At 41.9% G+C, this 27,090-nt stretch overlaps 1 protein-coding gene across 2 annotated transcripts in view; it reads right to left on the bottom strand.

Moving 5' to 3' along the window:
* Nucleotides 1-27,090, bottom strand: part of TBX15 (T-box transcription factor 15) — a 101,790-nt gene that overhangs the window by 39,084 nt on the left and 35,616 nt on the right. The window contains exons 1-2 of one of the 2 annotated variants that reach the window (XM_082670970.1): nt 16,747-17,002; nt 3,925-4,138 (exon numbers count right to left, since the gene is read on the bottom strand). In XM_082670970.1, coding sequence (XP_082527096.1) covers nt 3,925-4,025 — 101 coding nt within the window. In that variant the 5' untranslated portion in view covers nt 4,026-4,138; nt 16,747-17,002. Of the gene's footprint in view, nt 1-3,924; nt 4,139-16,746; nt 17,003-27,090 lie in introns of those variants that run through there. The other variant, XM_082670969.1, reaches the window with a different exon arrangement.

Here is a 27,090-nt window from a genome sequence, read left to right as displayed (position 1 = left end):
TCATATTTGGGGGGAAAGCACAGAGGGACCACAGACCTTCAACAGGGATGATGGCTAATTCTTAAATATTTGCAAAGAATAATATATTACCAATTCTTTCCCACTTTATAACTTTTCAGAAGCTTCTATTGGTATATCATTTTAGATTTTCTTTCTCTACCCTCACAAGCTTAATTAGAAAGCCTTATATTTTATTTTATTTTAAATGTATTTATTTTTGGCTGCGTTGGGTCTTTGTTGCTGGGCACGGGCTTTCTCTAGTTGGTGCGAGTGGGGGCTACGCCTCATTTGCGGTGCGCAAGCTTCTCATGGTAGTGTCTTCTCTTGCTGCAGTTGCAGAGCACGGGCTCTAGGGCATGCAGGCTTCAGTAGTTGCAGCACATGGGCTCAGTAGCTGTGGCTCGCCGGCTCCAGAGCACAGGCTCAGTAGTTGCGGCACACGGGCTTAGTTGCTCTGCCGCATGTGGGATCTTCCTGGACCAGGGATTGAACCTGTGTCCCCTGCATTGGCAGGCGGATTCTTAACCACTGTGCCACCAGGGAAGTCCCAAAAGCCTTATATTTTAGTCTTATGGTTGGCTAATGAAATTTGATGGTGTGTTGCTCGTAATGACTAAATCTAACATTCACTATAGGTGAGGCACTTTGACTCACATGAACTCTTTCCAAAAACTTAGGAACCTTGGTCTATACATGTATATATAGATCATTAATTCCCGACTTAATAACAATGATTTATGATTGCCCTGTATATATAAATATTTGGAGAGCATCTTGCCCGGGATGGAAGTCCTCTCCCTTGCTATCTGAGATACGAAAATGTGGTTCCTCTCAGCCATGTAAAGAGGCTGCATTACATTGAAAGAGATAAATTTATTTTCTTGATGACCTTAAAAAAAGGGGTTAAGATGTTTTTAAAGTCAATACCTGTTTTGTCTGAAACACTTATATGACCTTGAGTAGAGAAGCTACCTGTCTCTTTTCAGAACTCAGGTTCTAAAATGAATGAGCTGTGTGGCTCTGGATAAGCCATTTAACCTCACCATCTAGAAAACAGAGGAAAGGAACTAAATAATCCTTAAGGTGACCTTTTGCTTTAACATTCTCTGACAATTCTTAAAATCTGACCAAAGGTGCTCTTTCTTTTTGTCAGTATTTTAGCACAGAATATCAGGTAATGTCATAACATCCTAGAGAAAAATTAATCTTTCATATTCATAAAATGAGATGTGTTTGGTTTTAATTTTATGCCTAAATTTAGGCCAATTCTTTTGACTTCCAAACCCGTTTATCCCTACAAACACCTCTGTCCATGGTGCTGACCATGCAGGTTTTGTTGGTGCATTCAAAGATTGAGGGCTCTGTAGACTACAGTAGTTCTGAATCAACGGGATTATACTTTGGGATGTGAGAAGAAGTAGGTGGTGACTAAGATCTTCTGAGAGGGAAAAAGAGCAGAGAGTCATACATAACTAACAGTAACTAAGAAAATGGATATTGGGGCTTCCCTGGTGGCGCAGTGGTTGAGAGTCCGCCTACCGATGCAGGGGACACGGGTTCATGCCCCGGTCCGGGAAGATCCCACATGCCGCGGAGCGGCTGGGCCCATGAGCCATGGCCGCTGAGCGTGCACGACCGGAGCCTGTGCTCCACAACGGGAGAGGCCACAACAGTGAAAGGCCCGCATACCACAAAAAAACAAAAAAGAAAGAAAGAAAGAAAATGGAAATTGGAGTTAAAACTGAAAAAGACACTACATAGGAAGAAAAATGAAGTGAAAAGGAAAGAATCAACTTGGAGGATGGGGAGGGAATGAAAAAAATTCACAGAAGAGGAAGACTTCTTTGCATGTTTCTGAGTGGTTCTGGAATTACTTGAGCAGAGTTACTGGTAGCAACAGCAACAGCTGAGGCACTCCAATATGGAAGCAATGAATGTAGTTTCTAAACCTAAATAAAGGGATATGATTAAAGAACAAACTGTTTGTCTGTGCTGGGAATCTCTGGATATATTCAGGTATCAACATGAATTTGTGAAGGCAGAGATATGGAAAAGTAAACATTGCAGAAAATCATGAAATGAGGTCACAGGAGAATTGTCAAGGAGGTGCTCAGGTAAACTGAATTCACTGAAGCGCAGGGAACAAGGGAATGATATCAGGAACAAAAGTGACTAAAATACATAGACATAATAGTAGTAAGTAAAGACCCAAAATAAAAACTGGAAAATCTTACAGACAAAAAAAGTAATATTTCCCCTCTCACCAAACCAATGCCCTTGCCAAAAACTAAGAAAAAGAGTAAACACTTTTTCCTTGAATTGCTGTTTCTTTCCAAGTCATATCTCAAAATGTAGACTCAAGATGTAGACTGAAACACAAGCAACAAAAAAGAGACGGTTTTTGAAAGTGATTCTGGATAAACAACAAGGTCCTACTGTATAGCACAGGGAACTATACTCACTATCCTATGATAAACCATAATGAAAAAGAATATAAAAAATAATGTGTATATGTGTGTGTGTGTGTGTGTGTATAACTGAATTACTTTGCTGTACAGCAGAAATGAACACAACATTGTAAATCAACTATACTTCAATTTTAAAAACAAGAAATTCCGAAAAGTAATTTTGAAAGTAATTCTCCTTCAAAATTGTTCCTCCTAAGAAGCTTTTTAATGGTTTTATTCTCTACTAAAACTTAAAGAAGGAAGAGGGTTTACCGAGGAGGATGAAAATGAATAAGACTTCAGGTTCATTTTAAGCTCACCTTTTTGTGATATATTATTGTATTGAGAGGTTTCTCTATATGCGTTCAAGTGAACTAGACCCAACCAAACTATGCTTTTACTTTAAACGTCTATGTGCATGAAGACAGCTTATGATCAATGAGGTGAGTCTTTTTGGTCTCTGTGATGTGAGACAGTGGGTTGACTTTATAAATATGAAAGCACTATAATTATTTTAATTTCAGTGAACTATTCCTATATACTAATAAACTCAGTCCAAATTTATTTTGATTTAAATCCTTTTCATTTTAAATCCAAGGGGCAAAAGCTATAACCATTTCTTAACAGTGCAGACTTACAAACAGTTGAGACAATTGTTTTGGAGCCAAACAGATTTGTGTAGAATTCTGGAGCTGCCCTTTACTACCTGTGTGGCCTTAGTCAAGTCAATTAACCTCTTCCAGCTTTTGCATCCTCATCCATATACGGAATTATCACATCCTACCTCACAGGATTCCTGTGAAGTTTAAATAATGAAATACATGTTGAATATCCAGCACAAAACAGATACCTAACCATGAAAAATTTAAAGATACCAATAAAGGAGTAGCTTAATTAACAGTGTTTATTTCAAGAGACGCTGTGTTTTTAAAACTTTTATCATCCTACATAAATCATTTTGCAAGAGTTTCCACCAGGTCCCATTAAAGTAATCACATTTCAAGCCAACTATAAAACACAATGGATCAATCCGCAGGGCTCCAAAAATGCACCAAGCCCAAATTTTACCAAAAACAAAATTCTTACAAAAATACCTGGCTGATTTAAATGCCTTAGAAGATGCAAGCTTTTTCTCTTGAAAACATTGGTTGGTGAAGTAACACTTGCTTTGGAAATCTATTGTTTGACTGTTATGCACCATGGATCTCCAGTATTAGCTGGAATACATTTGCAGGCAGAAAATGTTTGTGAGGGTAGAGGCGATTTAGGTTTGAGTGGTCCTTGGAGGAAAATAGCAAAATCACAGTAAACACAAGAAAAGCACTTTATCAAGACATCCAGATGCTGAAAAGTGAGTGTGAGTTGCTTTGGCTGCACCAATGCTACTACCACAAATAAGTGAAAAGAAAAATGTAACAGCTCCTACATTTGTTTTCCTGTTCTTCGAATGTGGCTCTGCAAAGGAACTCGTCCTTACCTGCCTGCTTTGGTGATGATCATCTCGGTTCCAATGTCATGGAACCTCTTCCAGAGGTCAGCACACTGCAGCTCCACCTGAATCTCCTCCATGGAAGACATGGCAGCAGGCACAGGGCCTGCAGCACCAGGGCCCAGGTCAGCGTGAGTGTCAAAGGAGCAGGAAGACCGCTCAGTGATCACCTCAGAGTCTGAACCAGTGCTCTGCTCGGAATCTGCAAAATAAACAGTCAAGACTTAGGTGAGAAACTGCTGAGCTCCCACCACACCCCTGGCCCTAAAAGATGGAGGCAGGGTAGGGAGCACGATGGGGTGGGGAGAGGGGTGAACAAAAGGAGACTTAAAGCTGGGAAGCTCCGGAGCACAGCACTCAGCGTATTTTATTATTTTTTCTTTATGGTTTGTTTTTGTGATTTATGACCTTCTTTCAGGTTTCGTGTTTCCAACATGACATCTGGCATTTTAGTAAGTTTTAGCAACAGCTGAAGAAAATTGGTCCACAATAGGCAACATAAAGAGTACTAATGTCACCATGTTGAAGGGAATGAAGCCAAACTGGAGCAACAAAATAGACAAATGCCAAATTTTAAAAATAATAATCATCACAGACTATAGCTGCAAATCTAGATTAGACCATTTAACTTGGGGTAAAAGATTCAATGCTAACAACAATGTGTTCTTTAATTCCATACCACTCAGCATCACTGTCCTTCAGTCAGTTATTTTTAAACACAGTGAGTTTTCCTCCATTTATATATCCTGGTCATCAAAAGTAATGAAAAGTTATTTGGGATCTTCAGAAACACTTTGTTGTATACTTGAGTAAATGGCTTTTCCTAAGTCTAATCAGGCCATTTTGGATGAAAAAAAAAAAGTCTGTTGTGAGGCAAGGATGTAAGCATATGGAAAAAGTTACCCAAGAAGGTGGTTGAAACAAAGGGAATAAATGAGTTTAGGAGACACCTTGATTGGTTTCTGAAGTATGGGCAGAGGGGAGGGTTGATCCAAACAGGAAGGTAGGATTGAGAGCAACCAAATAAAAAGCTGGCATGCTGGGCCAGATGGTCCTTTCCTCTTTCGTCTTCTGTTCTCATGAAGAGGGGGCTGGTGGGGGGCGGAGGCAGGGGGGATGTAGACCGATGGAGAAACCTAGAGTCAGATCTACTAGAGAATTTTCTGTAATTTTTCAGATTTTTTACTTTTAGAGGCCCTATGCCAAGAACTTTATCTTCTAATATTTTCCAAACTTGGATTAGCTAGTACAGTTTCCTTATGTCACACGATACTGCAAGCCAAGCCTAAGAACCTATTTCTCTAACTCACCCTTAACATCTAGGATTCCAATTGCTTCCCCCATAATTAAATACATACATAAAGAAAGGTTGAAAACAATGATGTCTTACTCTGACAACTGGCTTTTCAATGCTGTCAAAGGTCAGGACCTCTTGGGTACCAGTCCTTGACACTAGCAGGATGGAAGGAGGCTGGGACAGAAAGCCATATCATCTCGCTGCCATCCTCACTAACTGGAGCAGGTTTCTAGGCCTGTGAACAACCCCTCTCATGACACCTTTAATTTTCTTTTCTTCTAGCCCTAGCGTGCTCCTCTCTCAAACGCGGGCAGCATCACTGCTGAAGACATTCAGTACACTGCAGAAGTGAACCAAGCTCCTAAATAACCCGGAAGTCTCTGCCCCAAATCTTTAGTTTATCCACGATCACTGGTCCAGTCACCATCTTCATCAAAAACATTAAAAAGTTATATGACTAGATATTACATGTCTAAGCATATCATTTTATATCTTGGACTAAACTGGAGCTAATATTTGTCTCCTTCAAGTACAGAAAAGTGGAGCTGCTTTTCTAAGGTGAGAGCTGTTGAGTGACAATCAGGCTCTATCCCAGCCTGATGCTATCTGCTTTTCGGTAGCAGAGCCATGATATCCTCACACATTCTCCAAACACAGTAATCTGATCCCTTGAGACATGGATTCCCAAATCCCATTTTGTTTCTGCGATATGCCAAGAGCTCCTCACTTATCACTAAAATTGTGAATTTTTCAAGAACTTCTTGAAGCAAGATTTTTAAAAAATAGTCTTGTCCTACCTTTGGAAGCAAAGTGTTATGAAATCTCCTTACCATAAAGTGCTACGGTTATGAAACAGTTGTAAATAGGCAGGGCCCAGCAAAAATTCTGGACATATAATTTCTCCAATGTGTGTTTAGGAAGGGGGAAAGGAAAGATATCACTGCACTAAGTGATAATATTTTTAAGGTAGACAACTTGAGGTTAGGATTGGAATGGGAACTGTGGCTGGAGATTTAGGAAGTAAGAGACTGCTCTTAACTCTCTATGTCATCTGGAATAAAACAGGTACTCAGGGCTTCCCTGGTGGCGCTGTGGTTGAGAGTCCGCCTGCCGATTTTGCCGGGTTCGTGCCCCGGTCCGGGAAGATCCCACATGCCGCGGAGTGGCTGGGCCCGTGAGCCATGGCCGCTGAGCCTGCGCGTCCGGAGCCTGTGCTCCGCAACGGGAGCGGCCACAGCAGTGAGAGGTCTGCGTACCGCAAAAAAACAAACAAACAAACAGGTACTCAAAATGTAACATTAAATGGATTGATGAATAACCTTGGACAAGTCACTTAGCCACAATGGACCTATTTCTTCATAGTACAATTAAAAGGATTGAACTGAAATCTCTTATAATCTCTTCCACCTCCAATGGCTTAAAGAATGTAAGACTCCTTCCTAATGCAAGTTTCAGTGATAACCCAGGTGACCTCAATTAGAAGCATCAAAAATTTTTTTCTTCTACTTAAAAACTTTTATTTAGGAAAAAGTCCAAAATACATGTGAATAAGTCAAAAGAGATAATCCTTTTCAAAGATCATTATACAAATTGCTTAATTGGGACTTTAGTTCTACGTAACTCAATGGCCAATCATTTGTAATATAGATTGTTAGTTGTTCATGTTTTTTTTTTAGGTAAAACACCAAAACCATGATTTGTGAAAGAAGAAATTGATAAGTTGGAGTTTAAAAAACTGTAGAAGCATCAAACTTAAAACCGTCTGGGAAAGACAAGTTAAATGAGAAAAAAGACTGAGAGCTCAAATTCACATTATCATAGGAGTTAAAGAATTGAGTTAGTATTCTGTTTACAGTTTCAATCAAACCCATCAATAAGCACCTATCAGCATGTGGCCCTATATGAGATACCATTCAGATAATTTGAAACAGAATCCAGACCTTGGGAAATTTCCCAGTTAGTGTTGATTAATTATGCATCTACTGAGTGCTTACTATGTGCCCAGCACTGTGCTGGATTCTGGGAAATATCTAAGTACACAATAGGGCTCCTCTTAAAGGTATTTACAGTACAAGTGGAAACTGGGAGCATTCACGAATAATCAGAGACCAAGACAAACACTACCATGCAGTTTTCCACACCATGACATACTTTCCTGTATGTCTCATAGGAATTCAGAAAACAGAGGGATCTGAGAGGGCTGGAACATTCCTGGGGAACCCATGGTTACTAATAAAGAAATGGACAAGATGTGGAGGCATAGGCAGTATTTTCCCATGAAGAGGATTTTCAGAGACAGTGATTTGTTTCCCTGGAAATACTCTGTGCTCCTCTACTCTCACTCCCTCACAAAATAGAGTCCAAGTGACTTTTATATACAGAATGCAGGCACCAGCCCTCATTTTCAGTCACATGAATGTATCATGTAATTTTCCATTCTTGATTGTTTCTTAACTTCCATAGGTTGGAAACAAAATTAGTATTATATTTTATATAGTTTGTTTTGAACCCCTAGAGTAATGAGGGTTACCTGTGATATAAACTACTCTACAATACCCTTCAAATAGTAATCTCAGAGTCCACGTCAACAGCCTAGGTAAAAATAAAGTTTAATTCTTTGTAAAATATATTTCTAAATCATAGTTATATAAAATATTTCGGCTAACCAGATCAATTATTTCAGCTATTAATCAGAATGTACAATCAAGTTACCTAAGTCATAAATGTAAGAAATGCATACGGAGCGGGTGGGTTATTTCAATCAGATCAGGTCATCCATTCAGAAATATAATCAGTCTTTTGAAGATCAGAAAACACCTCTGTGTTTTCAAGGTTTTTTCATTCTTGGCAATTTGTGACTTCCTGCCTTCAAAAAATAACCACTAGGAACTCATTTGAATGATCTGGAAAGATTTCTTGGCCATCAGACGTCTCTTGTGAGTAGTATTTTAACAAGGAACGTTTTAGTAAGTCAGAACATAAATGATAAAGTTATACGTAACTAAGGAAGTTAAAGAAGAAAACTTTGGGAACCTGCGCTAAGCCAGTTACAAGTCACTGGAGAATATCATGTGACTGACTCATAGGGTCAAACTAACATATCTATTACCATCCAAAAAAAAAATCTCTAAGAAAGAGAATCTAACCATCCATTCGTTGTGTCACTCATTTTCTATCTCTGACCTATTTCATATTGAGAAAATGGATACGGTTAATGCTAAGTTCCCAGAGAAAGTTGAGTTTAGCTTAGAGAGAATTTCAGTTCTCAACTCATACAAAATAGTAGCAATAATAAAATAGTTTCTTAATTTATATTTTACATATTATCTAATATATCCTTCCATTGGATGAGCTAGACATGGCCTATATTTTTATGTCCATTTTGTGGATGAGGAAACTGAGACTAAGAAAAATTGAAAACCACATGGCCTACAAAGTAGGTCTTCTGCCTCCTGAATCAACAATCAGGGCTCCCCAAGATCCTACTACATTCATCCCTGGCCAAAGCAGTCAGCAATTCTGTAAGACCCTTCAACTGTTTGGGCCATCCTTACAACTGAAATAGCTTAACATGTTTGATCTTAGCCAAGTCACATAACTATTCTGGTCCCTATTTTCCTTGATCTTTATAGCACGGCACACGCACATTTAATTAGGGCCGCTATAAAGTCTCTTTTAGGTTTAATGTTTAATGGATGGATTCATAGTACAGCTTAAAGACCACCAAGTCTAACAGCAGGAACCCAACCACGATAAGCTGATTTGGTTGACATGTATAGAAAAAGCCTGAGTTATGTGTTCTCTGACTTCATTTCCACATTAGGGGACTTCCCTGGTGGTCCAGTGGGTAGGACTCCACGCTCCCAATGCAGGGGGCCTGGGTTCGATCCCTATTCAGGGAACTAGATCCCCCATGCATGCCTCACCTAAGAGTCCGCATGCTACAACTAAAAGATCCCACATGCCGCCACTAAAGGATCCTGCCTGCTGCAACTAAGACCCGGCGCACCAAAATAAATAATTGTTTTTTAAATTAGACGTTATTAGAACATATTTCACAGTCTGCCAGGTGATTTTCATCTCCACTTAACTAATAATTTTAAGGAATCATTTTTTACTACAGGTAACAAGGCACATTTACTTTTAGGGCTCTGCTACCCATCAAGAGTGGGGTCTTGGAAAGTCACCTCATTTCACCAAGCCTCAGTTTCCTTATCTTTAGTATTTCCTTATTTTACTATTAGGGTCAAGGAAAAGATACCTTCCTTCTCAAAAATTACATTTATATCTGTATGATAAAGACAGAATCTAATGGTTCTGCTGATAACAATGTTAGTGACTTTGGACAGTGAGACGACTATAAGCTCACAACAACTATCCCAACCAAACAGTTAAGTGCTCCCCTATTGAGCACTTACTGGCACTCTGCTAAGACCTTACATACATACCATCATTTAATAGAACAACTCTAAGAGTTATTATTATTACCTCCATTTCAAATATTATTTACAGCCAAATCCTAATTGCATCGGTTCTACCTCCTAAGGATTGCAGGCATATGAAATTATATTTAATTCCTATTTTTTAAGAAGATGTTGGGGGTAGGAGTTTATTAATTAATTTATTTATCTTTGCTGTGTTAGGTCTTCGTTTCTGTGCCAGGGCTTTCTCCAGTTGCGGCGAGCAGGGGCCACTCTTCATCGCGGCGCGTGGGCCTCTCACTATTGCGGCCTCCCTTGTTGCGGAGCACAGGCTCCAGACGTGCAGGCTCAGCAGTTGTGGCTCACAGGCCCAGTTGCTCCGCGGCATGTGGGATCCTCCCAGACCAGGGCTCAAACCCATGTCCCCTGCATTAGCAGGCAGATTCTCAAGCACTGCGCCACCAGGGAAGCCCCCCTTTAATTCCATTTTTATTCCACCAAACATTTCTGCTTTGTATAGACCAGGTTCTGTATTCATGTAGGAAGACAGACAAAACAGGTTCTTGCTCTGAAGGAGCTCACAATCTGGTAGGAAGGATACAGAAACTGTTAAAGAAGATGGACTGTGATAGGTGCTCCGGCAGATGTATAGGAGCAAAGCGCTACCAGGAGCTTTGAAGAGCAAACAAGCCAATGCACAAGAGGATCGAGAAGACGTCATGAGGTGACATTTGAGAGTGGGCTTGAAATCTATATGCGCTTTATATGAGTTTAATATGAGCAAGCAAAGAAACTATGGGGACAGAATCTCAGGTACTGGGAATAGCATAAGTAAGAACTTGTCATTTTTAGAAAATTACAAGCACACAGATATGGCCAGAGCTTAAAATACATAAGGGAAGAGGGGAGGGGAGATAAGAGATAAGTTGGAAAATCAGGTTCAACGCAATTATACAACAACTTATTTAACATTTAGTATGCGCCAATCACTTTTCTAGATTCTTGAGACATCATCAGGGAAAAAACAAAAATCCCTGGCCACGTGGAGTTTATATTTTAGGAGAAACGTGTGTGTCATAATATGGAGTTTAGACTTTATTTTCTTTATACCAAAGTTTTCTTTTAAATGTAGGTGATGATGGTTTGGTCTTCCCTTCTAGACTATGAATTCCATAAACTGAGTTTCATGCTTTGCCACATCTCCTGAACGAATGATACACGATAGCCTGCTTTCAATGTGGAAGATGGGTGGTAGAAGACTACTGCAGAGTCAGATAAGAGATGTTGAATTTTCTGAGATTAGATGCACAAGCCACTTCCATGAGACTGGACCTCAGCTGTCATATTTTACCCAAGGGAGAAGATAGCTTGAAACAATTAAAAGAGAAAGACCCAAACCAGATGATAATCAAACAATCGTTCTTGTTTTTGTTTCTGCCAATAACTGGGACATGACTACATTGAGTGGTGCCCCCTAACTGATACTAGCAGGGCAACCACTCCTTGGCCTACTTCTTAAGTCCCAAAGTCTCTAAAACCAAGACCCACCCACAGTCATCTCAGGGCTCCCATTCACACCATAGGAGACATCAGAAGCTATAACCCAGGTAGCACTCTCTGTACCAGGCTCAAGTAAATTCTTATTCCCAGAGGACCTCTGCAGTGGAAATTGGTTCTGGGACATCAGATTTTATCAGATAGCTTAGCAAAATCTGGTGATGAAACTTTTCATAGAGTAATTCTAAATACAGCAGAAGCAGAGCATTTGGCACTGACCTGAGTACGCACTGAGCCCACATTTGATACCCAGTCCAGAGCTTCAAGGGAATGAACTATAACCCAGGTTGGATTAAACTAAAATTATGATGATAGCAAACACTCAAATGAGCCTGTTAGATGACTTTAGTAATGGAATGAAGTCTCTGAGCCCTCCATGCCCTCCAAGTTCTATTTGGGAAAAACGGGGGTGGTAACCTGAAGCCTGCAATTCCCATGCCAATAATCCAATTAGGGAGACTGAGAGCACATATCCTTCAGCTGCCTAAAGCACTCTCCACCTGACAACCAGCACCTCTCTCACTGACATACAGACCACAGGCAAGGACCCAACGTCATCCCTGAGATCTACGCCTTTTAAAGGGGCTTTGCAAAGAAGTGGCGGCAGTCATTTCTACATCTATTTCTTGTTGATCAAACCAAGGCTCAACGTCATTAAAGGTTCAGCCTCTAGTGCTCCAGCTTGCTTTGAAGGTGGAAGCAAACCAAAGAAGAGAAATAACAGGCACTACACTAAATAGTCTCTATACATTTATATTTAAGCCTCATGCAATTTTCACAGAAAACCCTATGAAGTAGGCATTATTGCTGCCCCTTTATAAGGGAGAATGCTGAGGTCTGGCAGATGAAAAAGCTTTTCTCACATTATATAACTAGGAGGTGTCAGAGTGGGATTTGACTTAGTCTGACACTAGAGGTGATGCTCTTTCCACCATCAACTGTTGCCCAGGTTTTAGAACTAGACCTGCACAGTTCTGTGCTTCCCACTCTGAACTTGGAAATGCAGAACTCACGTTCAGGCTGCTCGGTCAGAAGATAGCTCTATGGAAACTAAAACATTATCAGTTATTTGGGGAAAACAGAAAATTCAAAGCCAGGTCAGATGGGAATTTACCTTTCGCAGTAGCAGAGCAGTTATGTTCAGGAATATTTTAGGTCTCTTCACTAACTTAACATTATTTAACAAGTAAGAACAAATGTAAAAGGCCCTCTTTTGTTGTATTTCACTTCCTGTTCCCAGCACCCCCCATGTAAAAGATACAAATGTGACAGAGAGATCACTGAAGATCACTGTCAGCGTCAAATCACTCTTTTGCTTTAGCCTAGAGCATAAGAAAAATAATGTTAGAAAGTACTTGGAAGATGTCTGGACTTTGAGAAGTGTGTAATGACAGCATTGAGAGACAACAAAAGGCAGCTGAAGTAGTTCCTACTTGTACATAATTTGGTTTACACAGGCTTAAGTCAGAGTTCAGGGCACAGAAGTGTTTGATAGTATTAAATATATATCTGTACTTGAGGAGAAATCAACTGATAATTATATATATGAAAGCACTTTATAAACAGTAAAGTGCCAAATTAGCAGATAAGATTATATGCCAATGATCAAGGTAGTCGGGAAGGCCAAGAAAAAATAAGGACAAATATGGGTCCTGGATTTTCTAGAACAATCCTAATTTCAAATATTTTATTTCATCCTCCCCAGAAAATTAAAAGTTTTGAGACCAACTTTTGGTTCAGAAAACATTCTTGATGAAAGCACAGAAAATGCATAAATGGAATAGTCAAAAATTGGTCAGAAGCCACGTGGCAATATTCAAATCTAAATACCTCTTGCCCCAGAGGTCCTCCAAAAGTTGATCCTGATGGACTGGGTGGTCTTCAAGATTTACCAGGCAATTTTAGGCCAGTAGCTGTCAACACAAGCCCCTTCACAAGGCTCTTGGCATTTTTTCTGAGTGAATTGACACATTAGCTCATTCCTGAGCCAGTGCTTATTTGCTCTTTGCAACCACAGCTACTCCCAACCTCCCACCCCCACCCCCATCATCACAGCAGCTACTACCATTAACACCGTCAGATGTTTGCCACAGTGGTCTTTTAATTTCCATGATGTGAAAAGGAGGCCTTCCCCCAAAGGCCCTGGAAGAACTTGCCTTATATCGTGTTAGGATATTCTCACTGAGCACCAATAAATAAATAAACCCATGCTAATATGCTAAAGGGGAAGAACTAAGCAGCCAGTTTCCAAGCAACAAGTGTAATTTAACTATGACTTCAGGAGACAGTGCCCTTGGAGGTGGCAATGTCAAACATGTAAGTAGGATAGACATTCGAGTACAGCCAGGAACATGCAATACCCTTCAAATTATGCTCAGGATACCACCAGCTACACTGAGTTTAAAATCTCCCCAACCACTTTGTTATAAAGCAGAAACTAACACACCATTGTAAAGCAATTACACTCCAATAAAAACGTTAAAAATAAATAAATAAAATAAAATCTCCCCTACCTATCAAGCCAAACATAAAGAACCATCTGTTTGATGAATAAAAGAGCTAAATGGCTGGCAAATATAACAACTTCTCCGGTAATTTTCTGAATTCATCCATTCAATCAATTATTTATTTTTTCAACAAATACTAGTTGATTATCTAGCCTGAGCCTGGCAATGTGTTAGGTAATGTGAGGGGCACAAAATTAAATAAGATACGTTCCTACATCCTCAGGAACTTACAAAATCACTTAGGAGACAGGACAGGTTAATAAGTAATCTAATAAAAGTAGAAGAGTCAAAATCCAGCATGGCATAGAGCATGCTGACGGACTGTAATTCAAAAGACCAAGTTCTAAAGTTCATCTCTTCTTTTTCCAACTGTCTAATCTTGAACAAGTCACTTAACCTCTTTGAGCCTTAGTTTTATCATTTGCAAAATGAGGATATCATTAGTACCTACTTTGTGAAATTTTTATGAATCACTAACAAAGTGTGTGTCTGTGTGTTTACGTAAATACTTTATCAGTAGTAAAAGGGATATATGAATGCTAATTTTCATGTATTATCTAAAAGGAGTATCAACAAAATGCTATGGGGGTTTAGAGGTGAGAAGAACTTCTTCCCACCCGGTGGTCTTTTCTGGACCTAATGGAGAGATGTGTGCAAGATGAAAAGGAAGAGATGGGGAAGGAGGAGAAAGATCTTCCAGGAAAAGGGAATTTTATGGCAGAGGCACAGGAGTAAAGTCTACCAAGCAGGTCTAGAGAACAGCAAGTAATTGAGACCACATCTGTGTGATTCCTCTTGTATCCTCAGCACCTGGGACAGTGTCTGGCACCTATCATGCACTCAATAAAATGTCGGTTTTGTTGAATAAATGAATGAATGAATGAATAAAACGCTGTATGTTTAGCAAAGCAAGAGAAGAAACGTGGCCAGAGAAGAAGGCTGGAGCCACATCAAGAATCTTGAATGCTATTCTTCTGATCCTCTTCAGGAGACCACTATATCCCTAGTAATGAGGTGTTTTAATTGAACGCCATGTTCCCAACAAAATCCCAACAGGGTCACCTCTACACATAATCTAAGCTATTGGAATCCCACTAGTTTTCCTTCCATGACCGTGAGTTGGCAAGGTCTAACCCGAAATCTTTCAGGGGCATCAAATGAATTCAGTGACTTCGGTCACTTCTGTGAGTAGCAGTCACAGTCTATCATCTAGAAAATTCTCAATACTAACTCTCCTTCACATGAACCTAAGAAGAAAAGGTGCCTGTGATCACAAGGGTAAAATGAGGAAAGGAGCAAGCCCTTCTACAAGTGCTGGAGCTGGTGATGCTTGTGTGTGTGTGTATGTGTGTGTGTGTGTGTGTGACCTGGCAGGGGATGGGGTGCAGAGATGCCTTCTCCTTCAGGAACAGGATGACTCCTGCACACAGAGCTTCTGCACCCTATAGACCCCCACACAGCAAGCGTCCCTGCTATCTGCAATGAAGTGGGGTTTCCAGAGGAGCTGCCAGGACGGGGAAAGAGCACGGTCCTTCTTTAGAATCATACAGACCCAGCTTTATGACTTTGGGCAAGTGATTTAACCTGCCTGAGCCAATTTCCTCAATAAAACAGATATGCCCATGGCTCTCAGTAAAGCCCCGGGCACACAGTAGGAGTATATTAAATGTTAGTTCTGTCCATAATTTGGAAAGGGAGGTGGCCACAGGGTTGGATCTTTTCCCAATCACTTGCCAATCCACATCTGAGAGGGAGAAAGAAGGTTTGTGTTCTTTCAAAAGGAGAAAAGCAAATCCTAACAAAGAAAATTTTAAATGTAGAATGGGAAAATATCACATAATGAAGAAAATAATTCAGGGCCTGAAGCAAAATTATCAGAATTGAATATGTTAGAAGGAGAAATTGTGGAAAGGCAGAAGGCGGGAAAAGCAAAGGAGTAGTAAAAATGCCAGCTAAGAAAGCCTGTTTTTGTGTAGGTCTACTCCAGGTTCATGATGGCTGCCATACTAGTTGAGAAGGAAAATGATTAGAATCTGAAAGAAGAGAAAACAGGTTAGACCACTGAGAAAAGATGTAGGCTGGATCTTCAGTTAGGAAATGGGGCCCCGAGAGCAAATTCTAGCCTTCAACAGAGAAGCAGAGAGATCAACCCTGGCTGAAGAAGCAGCCCAAGGGCATTGCTTCACAAGAGGTGGGAAAGATAGAAAAGAGCTGGGGGGCTGCAGGGTCCCCTGACTCCAAATTGACAACCTTGTCAAGAGCTCTCACCCTCTGGCTCAGGCTAAGGAAAATATACATTGAGGAGACAGAAAAGATCTAGTGCCTAAGGGAGTCTCCCAAGAGCCTCAAGGTGAGACCTGAGAGTTGTGCATTATAACCTATTTGACAGGTGAGATTACTGAGACTTAGTCAAGGTAACATGCCCAGTGCCACTCACCCAGAAGCATCAGAGAGAAGAAAAGGATCCAGGTCTTTCTTACCCCAAAGCTTGAATTAACCACCATCCACTCCACCTTCAGAAACCCTAAAATAAAATGCTTTAACAACAGAAATGAATCTACTTTTGGGGCAGGGGGCAAGCATTAAGAGTTAAACAAACACTCTGGATTCATTGTGTTCATAGCAGTGTCTGTGTACTTACAATACACCATCCCCTGCTTAAGATGCTTGCCAACCTCAGAAACTTACCCTCATATCCCAAGTCCCCAGACTCCTCCAGGAAAAGTCCACCTGCCAGGTGTCTCTCCTGCCTTCTTTTTTTTCCTACAAATCCCTCCCTGGAGGAGAGTGGGTTGTCAAAGGAGTCTAACCTGATGGGAATTTTGGTGATAGCCAAGAGAGTGGAGCAGGGTAAGACACAGCCTAACACTGTCTTCTATGTAAAAGCTGATTTGGGAATCCCGGAGTCAATATTCCTACCTCCATTCCTGACTCCTCGAACCGTCTTGACCAGGTCACTTAATTCCATTCATTCCTCAGCCAACCCCTTGGCCATAGCATGCCTCTGTTTCTCCCCAGGCCTACCTACCTTGAACGGTCCCAATGACCTCTGAAGAAAGAGTGTCCTCCAAGTGTGCTAGCAATTCAGAAACGGACAGCTTCTAAAATAGCTGGTATGTTGTTGGGTGTTGGTTGCCTTCTGAAGGAGTGGTGGTGTCGCAGAGGCAGCAGGATTTCCTTGCCAAAGTTGCTCCCACCCTGCTCCCCGTGAGGCTCTGCACTGCCTCTCCCAATCCCAGCCCATGAAGAGTTCAAGCCCAGGGGCCGCAGCATTTAAGCACTGTCAGAGTTCCCACTCCAGTCCTCATAGTGGTGCCAGTTCAGCATCTGTCATGATGACCCAGCCTGAACCGTATTTAGAAGTTCTGGACACGGCACCATGTCCTGGCCCATCTCAGAGTGACAGGAGATTTCCTGAGCACCTGGGCCTGTGATTCAAGGGCTCCTCCTCCCAGGGAATGGGGGTCAGAAGGACTTTCCTAACGGTCTGTTTCCTCCTCGGGAGGGGACCCATCTGTTGGAGAGTCGATCTCCATCAATATTATTATACAATGTTATTTTTTAAAAAATACATACTTTTTATAAAGCCTGTAAGACATGGCAGAGGAAAAAGAGAAAAGCAGTCAGAAAATGGGTTTAGTGCTCTGTTCACAGACTACTCTTACAAAGATAAATTTCCCTGGAATTACATCCTGGGAGTGCTCAGAATCTAGCAGATACTGCCAGTGAATAGAAAGGGCTAGCCTAGGACTCGGCCTCTAGGAACAGTGTGTAATAATTCACATCATCTTCTTGACAGGCTCTATGCCAGTCCTGAAAGTAGCCTACTGGAGTCCAAAAAAATTCATAAGTGATCCCTGGTTAGCGGTTAACAAAATAAAATTTAATTTATTTACAGTTTAACATAATCTCTGCCAGGCAGGAAGACTGATAATTAAATAACACTAATCGGGTGGGCTTTGAGGGTTACTACACACAGAGTGGGTGTGGGTCCTCAACTCTGCTAGACCACAGGAGAGAGAAAGGCTTTTTCCCAATTGACCCTCAACTCTCTGCCCCAGTGTCCCTGACCAGAGTCCCATGGAGATACCCTGTCATTTAAAAGGCATCAGTGTTTGTGGCCTCTCCTCATTTCTGGGCAAGGACCCAACATTCAGAGAATGTGGTTTTAGGATCAGGGCATCTAATCCATTCAAGGATTATTTTTCCCCCCTACTGCTCAAATGGGTGTGTTAATCATCACCTCCTTTTGTTCTGTAATAAATTCAGCCCTGGCTAATTCCAAGCCTCTATGCATCACTAAAGTTTAAAGATGGCATTTTGACAGGTCAGATATTTAGAATCAATAGACCACCAACCAGTCAAAAATCTTAAGTAGTTTTAGGAACATGTGGAAGTAATTTTTTCCAAGAATTCACAAGTTTGGAGGATGAGATCTTATTGATGGTGTGTGGGCTGTTGTAGATATTAAAGTATTACTTTATATACCATATTCTACGTGTAATCAAAATTGATTTACAGTGAAGGCAGATTTTCCTTATTATACCAAATATTACACATTATCAGATATAAATTACAATGGAATGCACGCTATATAGCATCTTTAAAAGAAACCAATAAAAGACTGAGATAAAATTATAAGTGAATGTGCAATGATCACACATGTAAAATACAAATGTCATAGGCTAGGGAATTTCATAGAAATCAGAATATTTTGTGTGACACTGGCTATAGACCTACATTTTAATTACAATCATCTCAATTGCATGCAGTGAATCTGTTTGTAAAGGAAAAATTATTTCATAAAGTGTTAATTTCTAATTTTTTTACTTTTTAAGAGAAATATTGATTTTAATTCAACATAAGGTAAGTTCTAGTCATCTGTCATCTTTCAGCCTAAAAATTAGCAAAATTGTTGAAACAAGGCACAATTTTCCCCGTACTTGCTACATGGCTCCAGTTATGAAATATATATATATATATATATGAACATTTTAAAACAAAAATAGAAGTCTGAGGGTTTTTTTAAGTGTATAAAACTCCCACAAAACCTATCAGCACTGTTTCTTACTCTACAAAGTAGCACCAGTAAGAAGAGTAAAGGGTGTTAAAAACCGTTATGACAGCATTTCTGAAATTAGGGATACATTTCTAATTTTTTAAATGAAGAGGTTATTAACCTGAAGTCAATGGATGGGTTTTGGGGGTTTATAGGTGACCTAAAATTATAAGTTAAATTTGTAGAAGCTTTCATTTTTCTGGGAAGAGGATGTATGGTATTCATGGAATTCTCAAAGGAATCTATGACTTTAAAAGGACAAGGACCACTGGTTTAATAGGATTCCTTCAAGTGGGAAAATTGTCTATGTTCCAAGCTCTCTTCTGCTGTAATGTAAAGCATTTCCCCTTAGCTGGATATTTCCAATGGGAGAAATATTCAAAAGAATATGACACAGAATACTAGTGGCGCATCCTAAGAGAAATATATTCTTTGTCTCCCTTACGAAGACAAAGCGGTTTCATTTTCTGGGACTGTTAAATGGTCATATGGGACCGCCCCAACTTTCTCTGTATGGGCCCTTATTTCCTACCTGTCTTTATTTTAGCCACATATACATGCATGTGTAATTTTTTTACTGTAATTCATAACACATCATTTTGGGAAGTAGGGAGATTAGAAATTATCTTTAAGTGAAAGAAAATGGGGCTTTTCCTTTAGCCTGGCTACTTCTATTCTTTCGTACTCTCTCAGTGTCCTTCTCCCTGCCCCTCAGAAAAACCTCAGTGGCGCAAGAATCCTGGGGTCCCCAGGCTGTTTCTCCTGCTGTGTGCCAAAACCAAGCAAGCTTGCTGCTGTGGGACACACAGTCCAGTCCCCACACCAGGGGTGTGCTCTCAATCCATGGTCTCCAAACCTCAGAAGAAATCTTCCTCTCCCTCCACATCCCCCACCCCTGCCCTGTGTCCTCTAGGGCAGCACCTGCTTCTGGCCCTGGAGCCAAGAGGCAGCTCCTCAGGGAAAGCTGGACGAGGTGAGTAGCTGACGCTGTCCTCAGCAGGACTGCCAAGGCTTTCCTAAGGGCCACGGCAACCAAGCCTGCCTGCGAGAACATTTTGATGAGCTCAGTTTGTTTGCTACCGCGAACCTCCTTGCCCTCACAGTCTATTTTTACCATGTTGTGACGCTGAAGACTCTGCTGTCATTAAAGCGAATGATAAATAGAGTAAACTGTCCATTATCTATTGTTCTATGGTGAAAGAAACCCCGGATTCAGAATCAGAAGGCAGGAGCTTGAGTCCTGGTTCTGACCTTGATGTGGCCTTGAGGACGCCACTGAACCCTGCTGAGTCTCAGTTGAAGCACCCGTGGAAAGTGGTTACGGAATCCTACGGCTTACCCAACTCCGTCAGTCCTCAGCAGGATAAAATAATGCAGATGAAAGCACTTTGTAAACTACAAAGTGACTTAGAAAAAGTGATCAGTACTACATTTAATCAATCAACTCATTCACAGAGATTTCTCCCTGTGCGCTAAACACAGGCTAAATCCTCACTTATCTTATAGAGCCATTAAAGATAGGAAACAGACTCAGAAGCAGAGCAGTGACATGAGAAGACCTGGATTCCCTCCTCTCATCCGTCTACACCTCCCCCGTGTTGCGCCCTTAATGTACTCTTACTGAGCAACTACTGCCTTGTCTTTAACATGTAGATGATAATCCCTAGCTCCTGTGAGGCAAAGATGTAGACATAATGACCTCCCAGCATCTCATTCCATGACCTATGATTCCGCTAGATGTGACCAAAGTCAAAGGGTGCCTAGTGGTAGAGTGGGAACGAGCACCCAGCTCTGCTGACCTATGGACCCCATCATATCCTTGCTGCCATGTCCTCTGAACCATAGCACCTGCTCATCTCCCAAGTGATGACCCTGCAATATGACAAGATCCCGAATTATCAACGAGAAATCACAGTACAGTTAGATGCTAAGTACATCTTACTATAGTCTGATCCCCTGTTAATCAAAGTATGTTGCATCTTATCACCGATCAAGCAAAATAGCCCACCCTCTAGTGAGGCAAGCAGATTCCTTCTTTAAATGATCATTTATACTCCATTCCAGGAGATCAGCTCTATCACGTACCCCTTTATATGGAGGTCACGAGGCTGTAGGATAGTTATTATAGCCATACTGCTTTAATCATTACCAGTGACAGGAGGTTTTGTTCAATCCAATGGCGAAATGTCTTGTCCATAGGCCCATGGAATTCCCAGACCTGCATCAAAGCTGGCCTTCTGCTCCCTTCGTGTGAAATGAAGGCCAGTCCCAATGAAACCTCAGGTTTTCCATAAAGTTACTCTGCTTCTCCAGGGTCCATCATTCCTGTCTCTTTGCTCTCCAAGCCTCAGAGTAGCTCTTCTCTCAAAGCCTGCCTCACTTCTTTGCCCCACAGAGTCACTGTTGTGGCAGGACTCAACAATGTCTACAACCTTCTTTAAACTCTGCAAGGAAATGCTTAATGAAGGATCCTGCCTTGATTCTCATTTCTTTTTTTTTTTTTGCGGTATGCGGGCCTCTCACTGTTGTGGCCTCTCCCGTTGCGGAGCACAGGCTCCGGACCCGCAGGCTCAGCGGCCATGGCTCACGGGCCCAGCCACTCCGCAACATGTGGGATCTTCCCGGACCAGGGCACGAACCCGTGTCCCCTGCATCGGCAGGCAGACTTTCAACCACTGCGCCACCAGGGAAGCCCGATTCTCATTTCTTAAAAGGACCTTGTTCAGAGGAACTGACTTCCTTCCCCTCCAGAAAGATCCTACTGTGGTTTGGGTTAGGATTGCACATCTGGATTCAGTTCGCACAAAACTGTTTATCTCTGGCGTTAGATGTTCTGCTAACTTAGTCTTTAGAAGAAAGAATATGACATGTTTTTTGTCAGCACCTAAACTAAACTACCTGTGAAAGACTTCCTTCTTGTCATTATTTACAATTTAATGATGAGCCAAGATGGTCCATGATAAAATACATCCCCCTAGACAAAGCGGACAAATGAGTTTTAACTAACCTATGTCAACTCTGGTCATTTGATGGGAGATCACAAAATTGAGGAGTATGAGGCCCAATCCAAGCTTAGAAGAAGAGATTGATTAGTGATGTCTGCCATGGGCACAGAAGTAGGGAATAGCAGCCCACATGTTACATATTCACTATCATATTCTTTCCAAGGTTTCTACTGAAATGCTGCCATGCATGAATTGCAATGCTGTCCCTCTTATCTGTTTTAAGGGAATAAAGGCTATTGTATCATTGTTCGTACTTTGCGTCATTCTTTCCAAGTGGACCAGGTTTTCCAGAGGCAGCAGATAGGCCACTAATCTTTCTCCTTTACCAACAAGGTCATCATGTTAGCAAACGTCCTCTGCTCTGACACAGTTTTGGTTTTAATGGCAAACTAATGTCTTCATCAGTATCTGTGCTATTTCACACTTCATTTCCGTCCCTAACTCTTGGATGCAAACCATCCAGTCCTGGTGATTTACTTTGCGAGAGTTTCTTTCAAGTTAGTTTCCTTCTCTAGGGATGCCACGCAAGCATTTTCAGGGCTCCAGCGGGGGAGCACCCAGCCTTGAAACATCAGCATGTGATCAAGTCATTCAAGAAAGCCAAAGGCCTTGGCAGGGATCTGACAGTGAGGCCCTTAGCTGAGGCCTTCGAGTCTGAGGGTAACAGAAGCAGCTGCTAGTTGTTCTGCTTCTCAGTCAGCACAGTGGCTCAAGGTGGTCCAGATCATCAGAACCAGAGAACTGTGAGCAGATGGAAAGAACACAGATGCTTTGAAATTGTGATCCACAATTCAAGCTGTTTCCAGAGCTCTCAATGCATTTCACAAAATCTCCAAACACTCTCAAGGTAAGAATGGTCTTAAACTTCTTTTCTATGTCCTATAGTTGCTGCAATCATCCAACCCAGACTTCTCTAAAATAGTCCTAATTTCAGATAGTTCATTCTGTGGTCCTTGAAATACATTTGCATTTAAAATGTAAAGATAGGAGATAATATCCTAATATCTTGCTTGAAAAACCATCCCTTAGCATAAGTACACAATAAATACTTTACCTTTGATTTAATACATACTGGCCACAAGGCACAGCTGGGAGGAGTGAATAGGGAGGGTGAAGAAAGAAGTGTCCCGATTTCAAAAAGTCTGTAAAGGATGGCTCTTATGGAACAGAAACAGAAAGTATCCCTCTACGGTAAGAGTCACACAGCCCTGGGGGCTGTGCACACGTGGCTTGTGGAGAAGAGGTTTCTCTGCTGAGGTCTGAAGCTTCATCGGGGCAGGGCCATGTCTGACTTTTCTCTACAGGGAGGGAACACGAGGGGCTGAGGATGAAAGACCCAGGATGAAGCTGGCTAATGCCAAGACCCAGTGGCATAAAGAGGACCTCTCTCTTCACGCGTCCTTGGGGCAGAAGCCCTCATGATGTGGTCTCATTTGGGGCCATAAAGATAGATTAAATGAGGACCACCGAAGTACCTGTCAGTAGCAGCAGCAGTAAATATATAAGCACCTTCCTTCAGAGCACACTCCAAATAGAAGGCAGAGCTGAGGCCTTCCAGACAAGCCTGAGCTGCGTGACCTCTGATGTGGCTTTGCTGTTACTGTTTTGTTTTTGTAAATGAATATCCAATACTTATACCTTGATAACTGTGAGACTACCCCTCACCATTCTACCAAAGGTAAGCTTTAATCAGAGCACCCGACAGAGCTCAAACAGCATTACCAAGAAAAATAAGAAAAGACAGCTTCAGTTTCTCAAAGCTTGCTGGTATGAAAGCACAATGTGCTTCATGTTTCTCATCGGAGGAGCAGGTGGGTCAGTCTCAACATCAGCCTGTGACCTTGGTTCTTTGCCAGATGAGGCAGTGAAGACGGACAGGAAGGCTGGCGCGTGTCGCTCTGAATAGGTGCCGCTGTTTATGACCCCAGAAAGCAGCACACACGAGCAATTTGGATATGCAACAAATTTAAACTTTTAAGAACAGATAGACTCATGAATTCAGATGTCATCCAGCTATATGCAGTAAGGGCAGATTACTCCAGAAAACAAATGACTAGAAGTAAATTTCGTCAGTAATGTCACAAAACATTGGAATAAATTTCCTTGACAGCAAAGGTTCTCCTTAACCAGAGACTAACAATGTCCAAGTTGCAGCTGTCAGAGGATAACAAAATAATGAGGAAAAAGTTCATCTCCCAGCAGTAGGAGATACTGGCCCCAGTTGGCTTGGTATCCTAAGTTCTTAGCAGAATCCCACATTGAGTTCTGTGGAGTTCCACACACAGGCTACTGCTAATGTGAAATTCCCCAGAATAAGAAGCAGGACGTCTCTCTGCTAAGGAATAGGAGTAGCCTGTGTCCTCCTACTTCTCCCAGCTGGAGAAGGGCCACTGGAGGAGTTTTGGGGTAACTGTAACAACAGTCATTGGCCCTGAGCCTGGGGCAGCAGATCTGTGGAATCCCAGGCCCTGGTCCTCCCCTTCTGGGTGGCAGGGTCTCCAAATGGCTCTTGAGCTCTCCTTGGCAGTCATTACAGTTCACCTGCTGCAACCGCAGGTGCCATTTTCTGCTCGGCCTCATGGACGTTGTTGCAACATCCCATTGTCCCTGATCCCGTGTGCTGAAAACTGAAGGTCACCACTGACCTCAGCCAAAATTGCTTCCTGCTCCCACCCCTGCCAATCTGTACCACACATTCCAAAGGTCACCAGCCCGATGTCAGTGCCCCCTGTCCCAACATGGGCCTTGCTGCTTCTCCAGACTTACAGCCCCTACAAGGTCCTCTCTCTTCCCTGTGCCACCCCTGCTGCTGCAAGTGTGAGAAGGCCCTGTCCTCGCCAGTGTTAGAAATCTGAATGTGACTCTTCAGCAATGCATTCAGCTGGCAGGAACGTAGGGCTGGGGTGTAAGATGATACAAGTCTAAACAAGGAGTGCAATTTTTTTTAAGCGATATTACATGCTTAAAACCAACCATGCCTTCAAAACAAAACAAAAACAAAAACAAAAAACAAACAAAGGGGGTTTTCCTGGTGGCGCAGTTGTTGAGAGTCCGCCTGCCGATGCAGGGGACACAGGTTCGTGCCCCGGTCCGGGAAGATCCCACAAGCCGCGGAGTGGCTGGGCCTGTGAGCCATGGCCGCTGAGCCTGCACGTCCAGAGCCTGTGCTCCGCAATGGGACAGGCCACAGCAGTGAGAGGCCCACGTACCGCAAAAAACCAAAACAAAAACAAAAACAAAAACTAACCATGCCTTCACAGATTGAAACCAAAACTCAATTCTCAATTATTTTATGTGCAAGTTCCACTCTCACCCAGGGCTCTGAGAGGCAACAGTCTTAGGCCCACTGTTTTTAAAAGACCTTTTACAACCCTGGAGCCAACCATCAGTTCCAGGTGTTTAATCCCTCTGTCTCCTGGTAAGCCTGCCCTAACATAGGCTTAAACACCCACAAATGCCCAGACTGGGCACCCACATGAAGTATGGCTGAATTTCGCAAGTAGGCTAGCCCTAGGAAGCTCAGCAAACAGAATCACAGCTACACTTTGGCTCCCGGAAAGCTGACAAGGACTTTTTCCTTGGCTAAGAACCTGCACTAGAGCCCACAAAAGACAGAAATTGAGTACTTCTTTTACTTGAAATTCTGTCTCAGAAAACCAAGAGCAGGAAACCACCAGGAAAAGGCTGTTAGCACTTGAAGCAACGGTACATCTCATATTTAGATCTACCCTCAGCTCAGGCCTCTGAGCAGTATGAAATAGAGAAAGCAGCCACAAAAGAAGGCTGGAGAAAAGGGGGGCATTTCATTTAAAAAAAATATAGACCCAATACTGACATTTTTTCCATATTACAAAGGACTGGGTTCTGGCCTGTGGACAGCTGAGATAATACTCTTTAAAAGTGGATTTTATAAAAAAAATGAATTAAAGCCACTGATTCTAATTATAAAACACATTTTAAAATTCAGTTTCATTATTTCACAGTTCACACCAGAAGATTTCAGATGGGAATGGATGACACACGAGAAATGCCGAGTGCTTATAACATGTATGATGTTACACATATGGGAATTATCTGAAACCAATGTCTTCCTAACCCAGCACTAATGTTTTACACACAGGGTTGTTTCAGTTTTCTTTTCCTCCCTCCCTTCCTCTCTCCCTCCCTCCCTTCCTCCCTTCCTTTTTAAGTTTACTGACCTTCACACTCAAGAAAGTCAACAATTCTCCTCTTTCCTAAATGAAAACTTTTAATGAATTTTGGTGAATACTTTCTTGCCCCATACAAAGGTAGACATTATTTCAGCAGATCTGAATTTATTCTAAATAAACACTCTAAAATTAACGGGCCAAGCAGTTATCTTTATTTGCAGTGGGAGTGGACTTAACATGAATATTGTAAGCTGTCCATAGTGGCCCTTGCCTACCTTTCTAGGTTCTCATAACCAGGAAGACCAAATAAAGCCCGATGTCCTATTCCTCAAGAATTGTCCCATGACCGCCAGGTGATGGCTGGGAGGAATGCTAATCCTCACATGGACGCTTGGAAAAGCATCAGTCTGAGCAGCTACTTCCCAGTAGACTGTCAAAGCTTTTTTTTCTCCTACCAGCCATCAAATCAATCTGTAATTTGAAGACTAAATGTCACAAATTCTCAAAGTCAGATGAATTTTGGGGGACCAAGGAAAGCTAAGGAGTTCCCCTACGTGGCTTGCCAAAGCAAGGATCAAAGGAAGCTTGGAGTGGGTGCAATATCACAGCCCTGGAACGGAGGTCAGGTATTTGGCCTTTCCCCGGCTTCCAATGATATTGAATACAACAGATAAATTAAGATCAAGGCACACGGCAGTTCTAAAAGCACCAGCCTGTCCCCAGGAGATCCCAAGGGAGAGTCGTCATCTACCACAGGCCAGGTCTTTTCCTCACTTGGAAGAATGCCTGTTAACATGGGGACGGATTACATACAATAACGTGTAATCCAAAGCCCTACAACATGATCACAGAAGGGGGCAAACTCATCAAGAGCGTTCCCTTGACCAAGGAAGAGATTCTAACGCAGCATAGGACACAACCAACAAAATTCACTCTGCTCCGACTCCTGATGAAGCATATGTGTGTGGAGAGGTGACTACCCGAAATAGCAAGAGAGCTCAAGGGCTTACAGGAAAATCTGACCCTTTAACTTAAGGCAAGCATAGCCTACCACCAAATCTCAAAGACAGGAAATATTTCTGGGCTTAATAACTCAAGCCGATATTCATTTCAAGTTGAGGGATTTCCTTAATCCAACTGTTGGTTTCCACAGTTGA

This window comes from Grampus griseus, assembly GCF_964374135.1.
Source record: "Grampus griseus genome assembly, chromosome: 1".
NCBI classification, from domain to species: domain Eukaryota; kingdom Metazoa; phylum Chordata; class Mammalia; order Artiodactyla; family Delphinidae; genus Grampus; species Grampus griseus.
The sequence above is the reverse complement of the archived record's forward strand: the minus strand, read 5'-3'. Positions and strand labels throughout refer to the sequence as shown.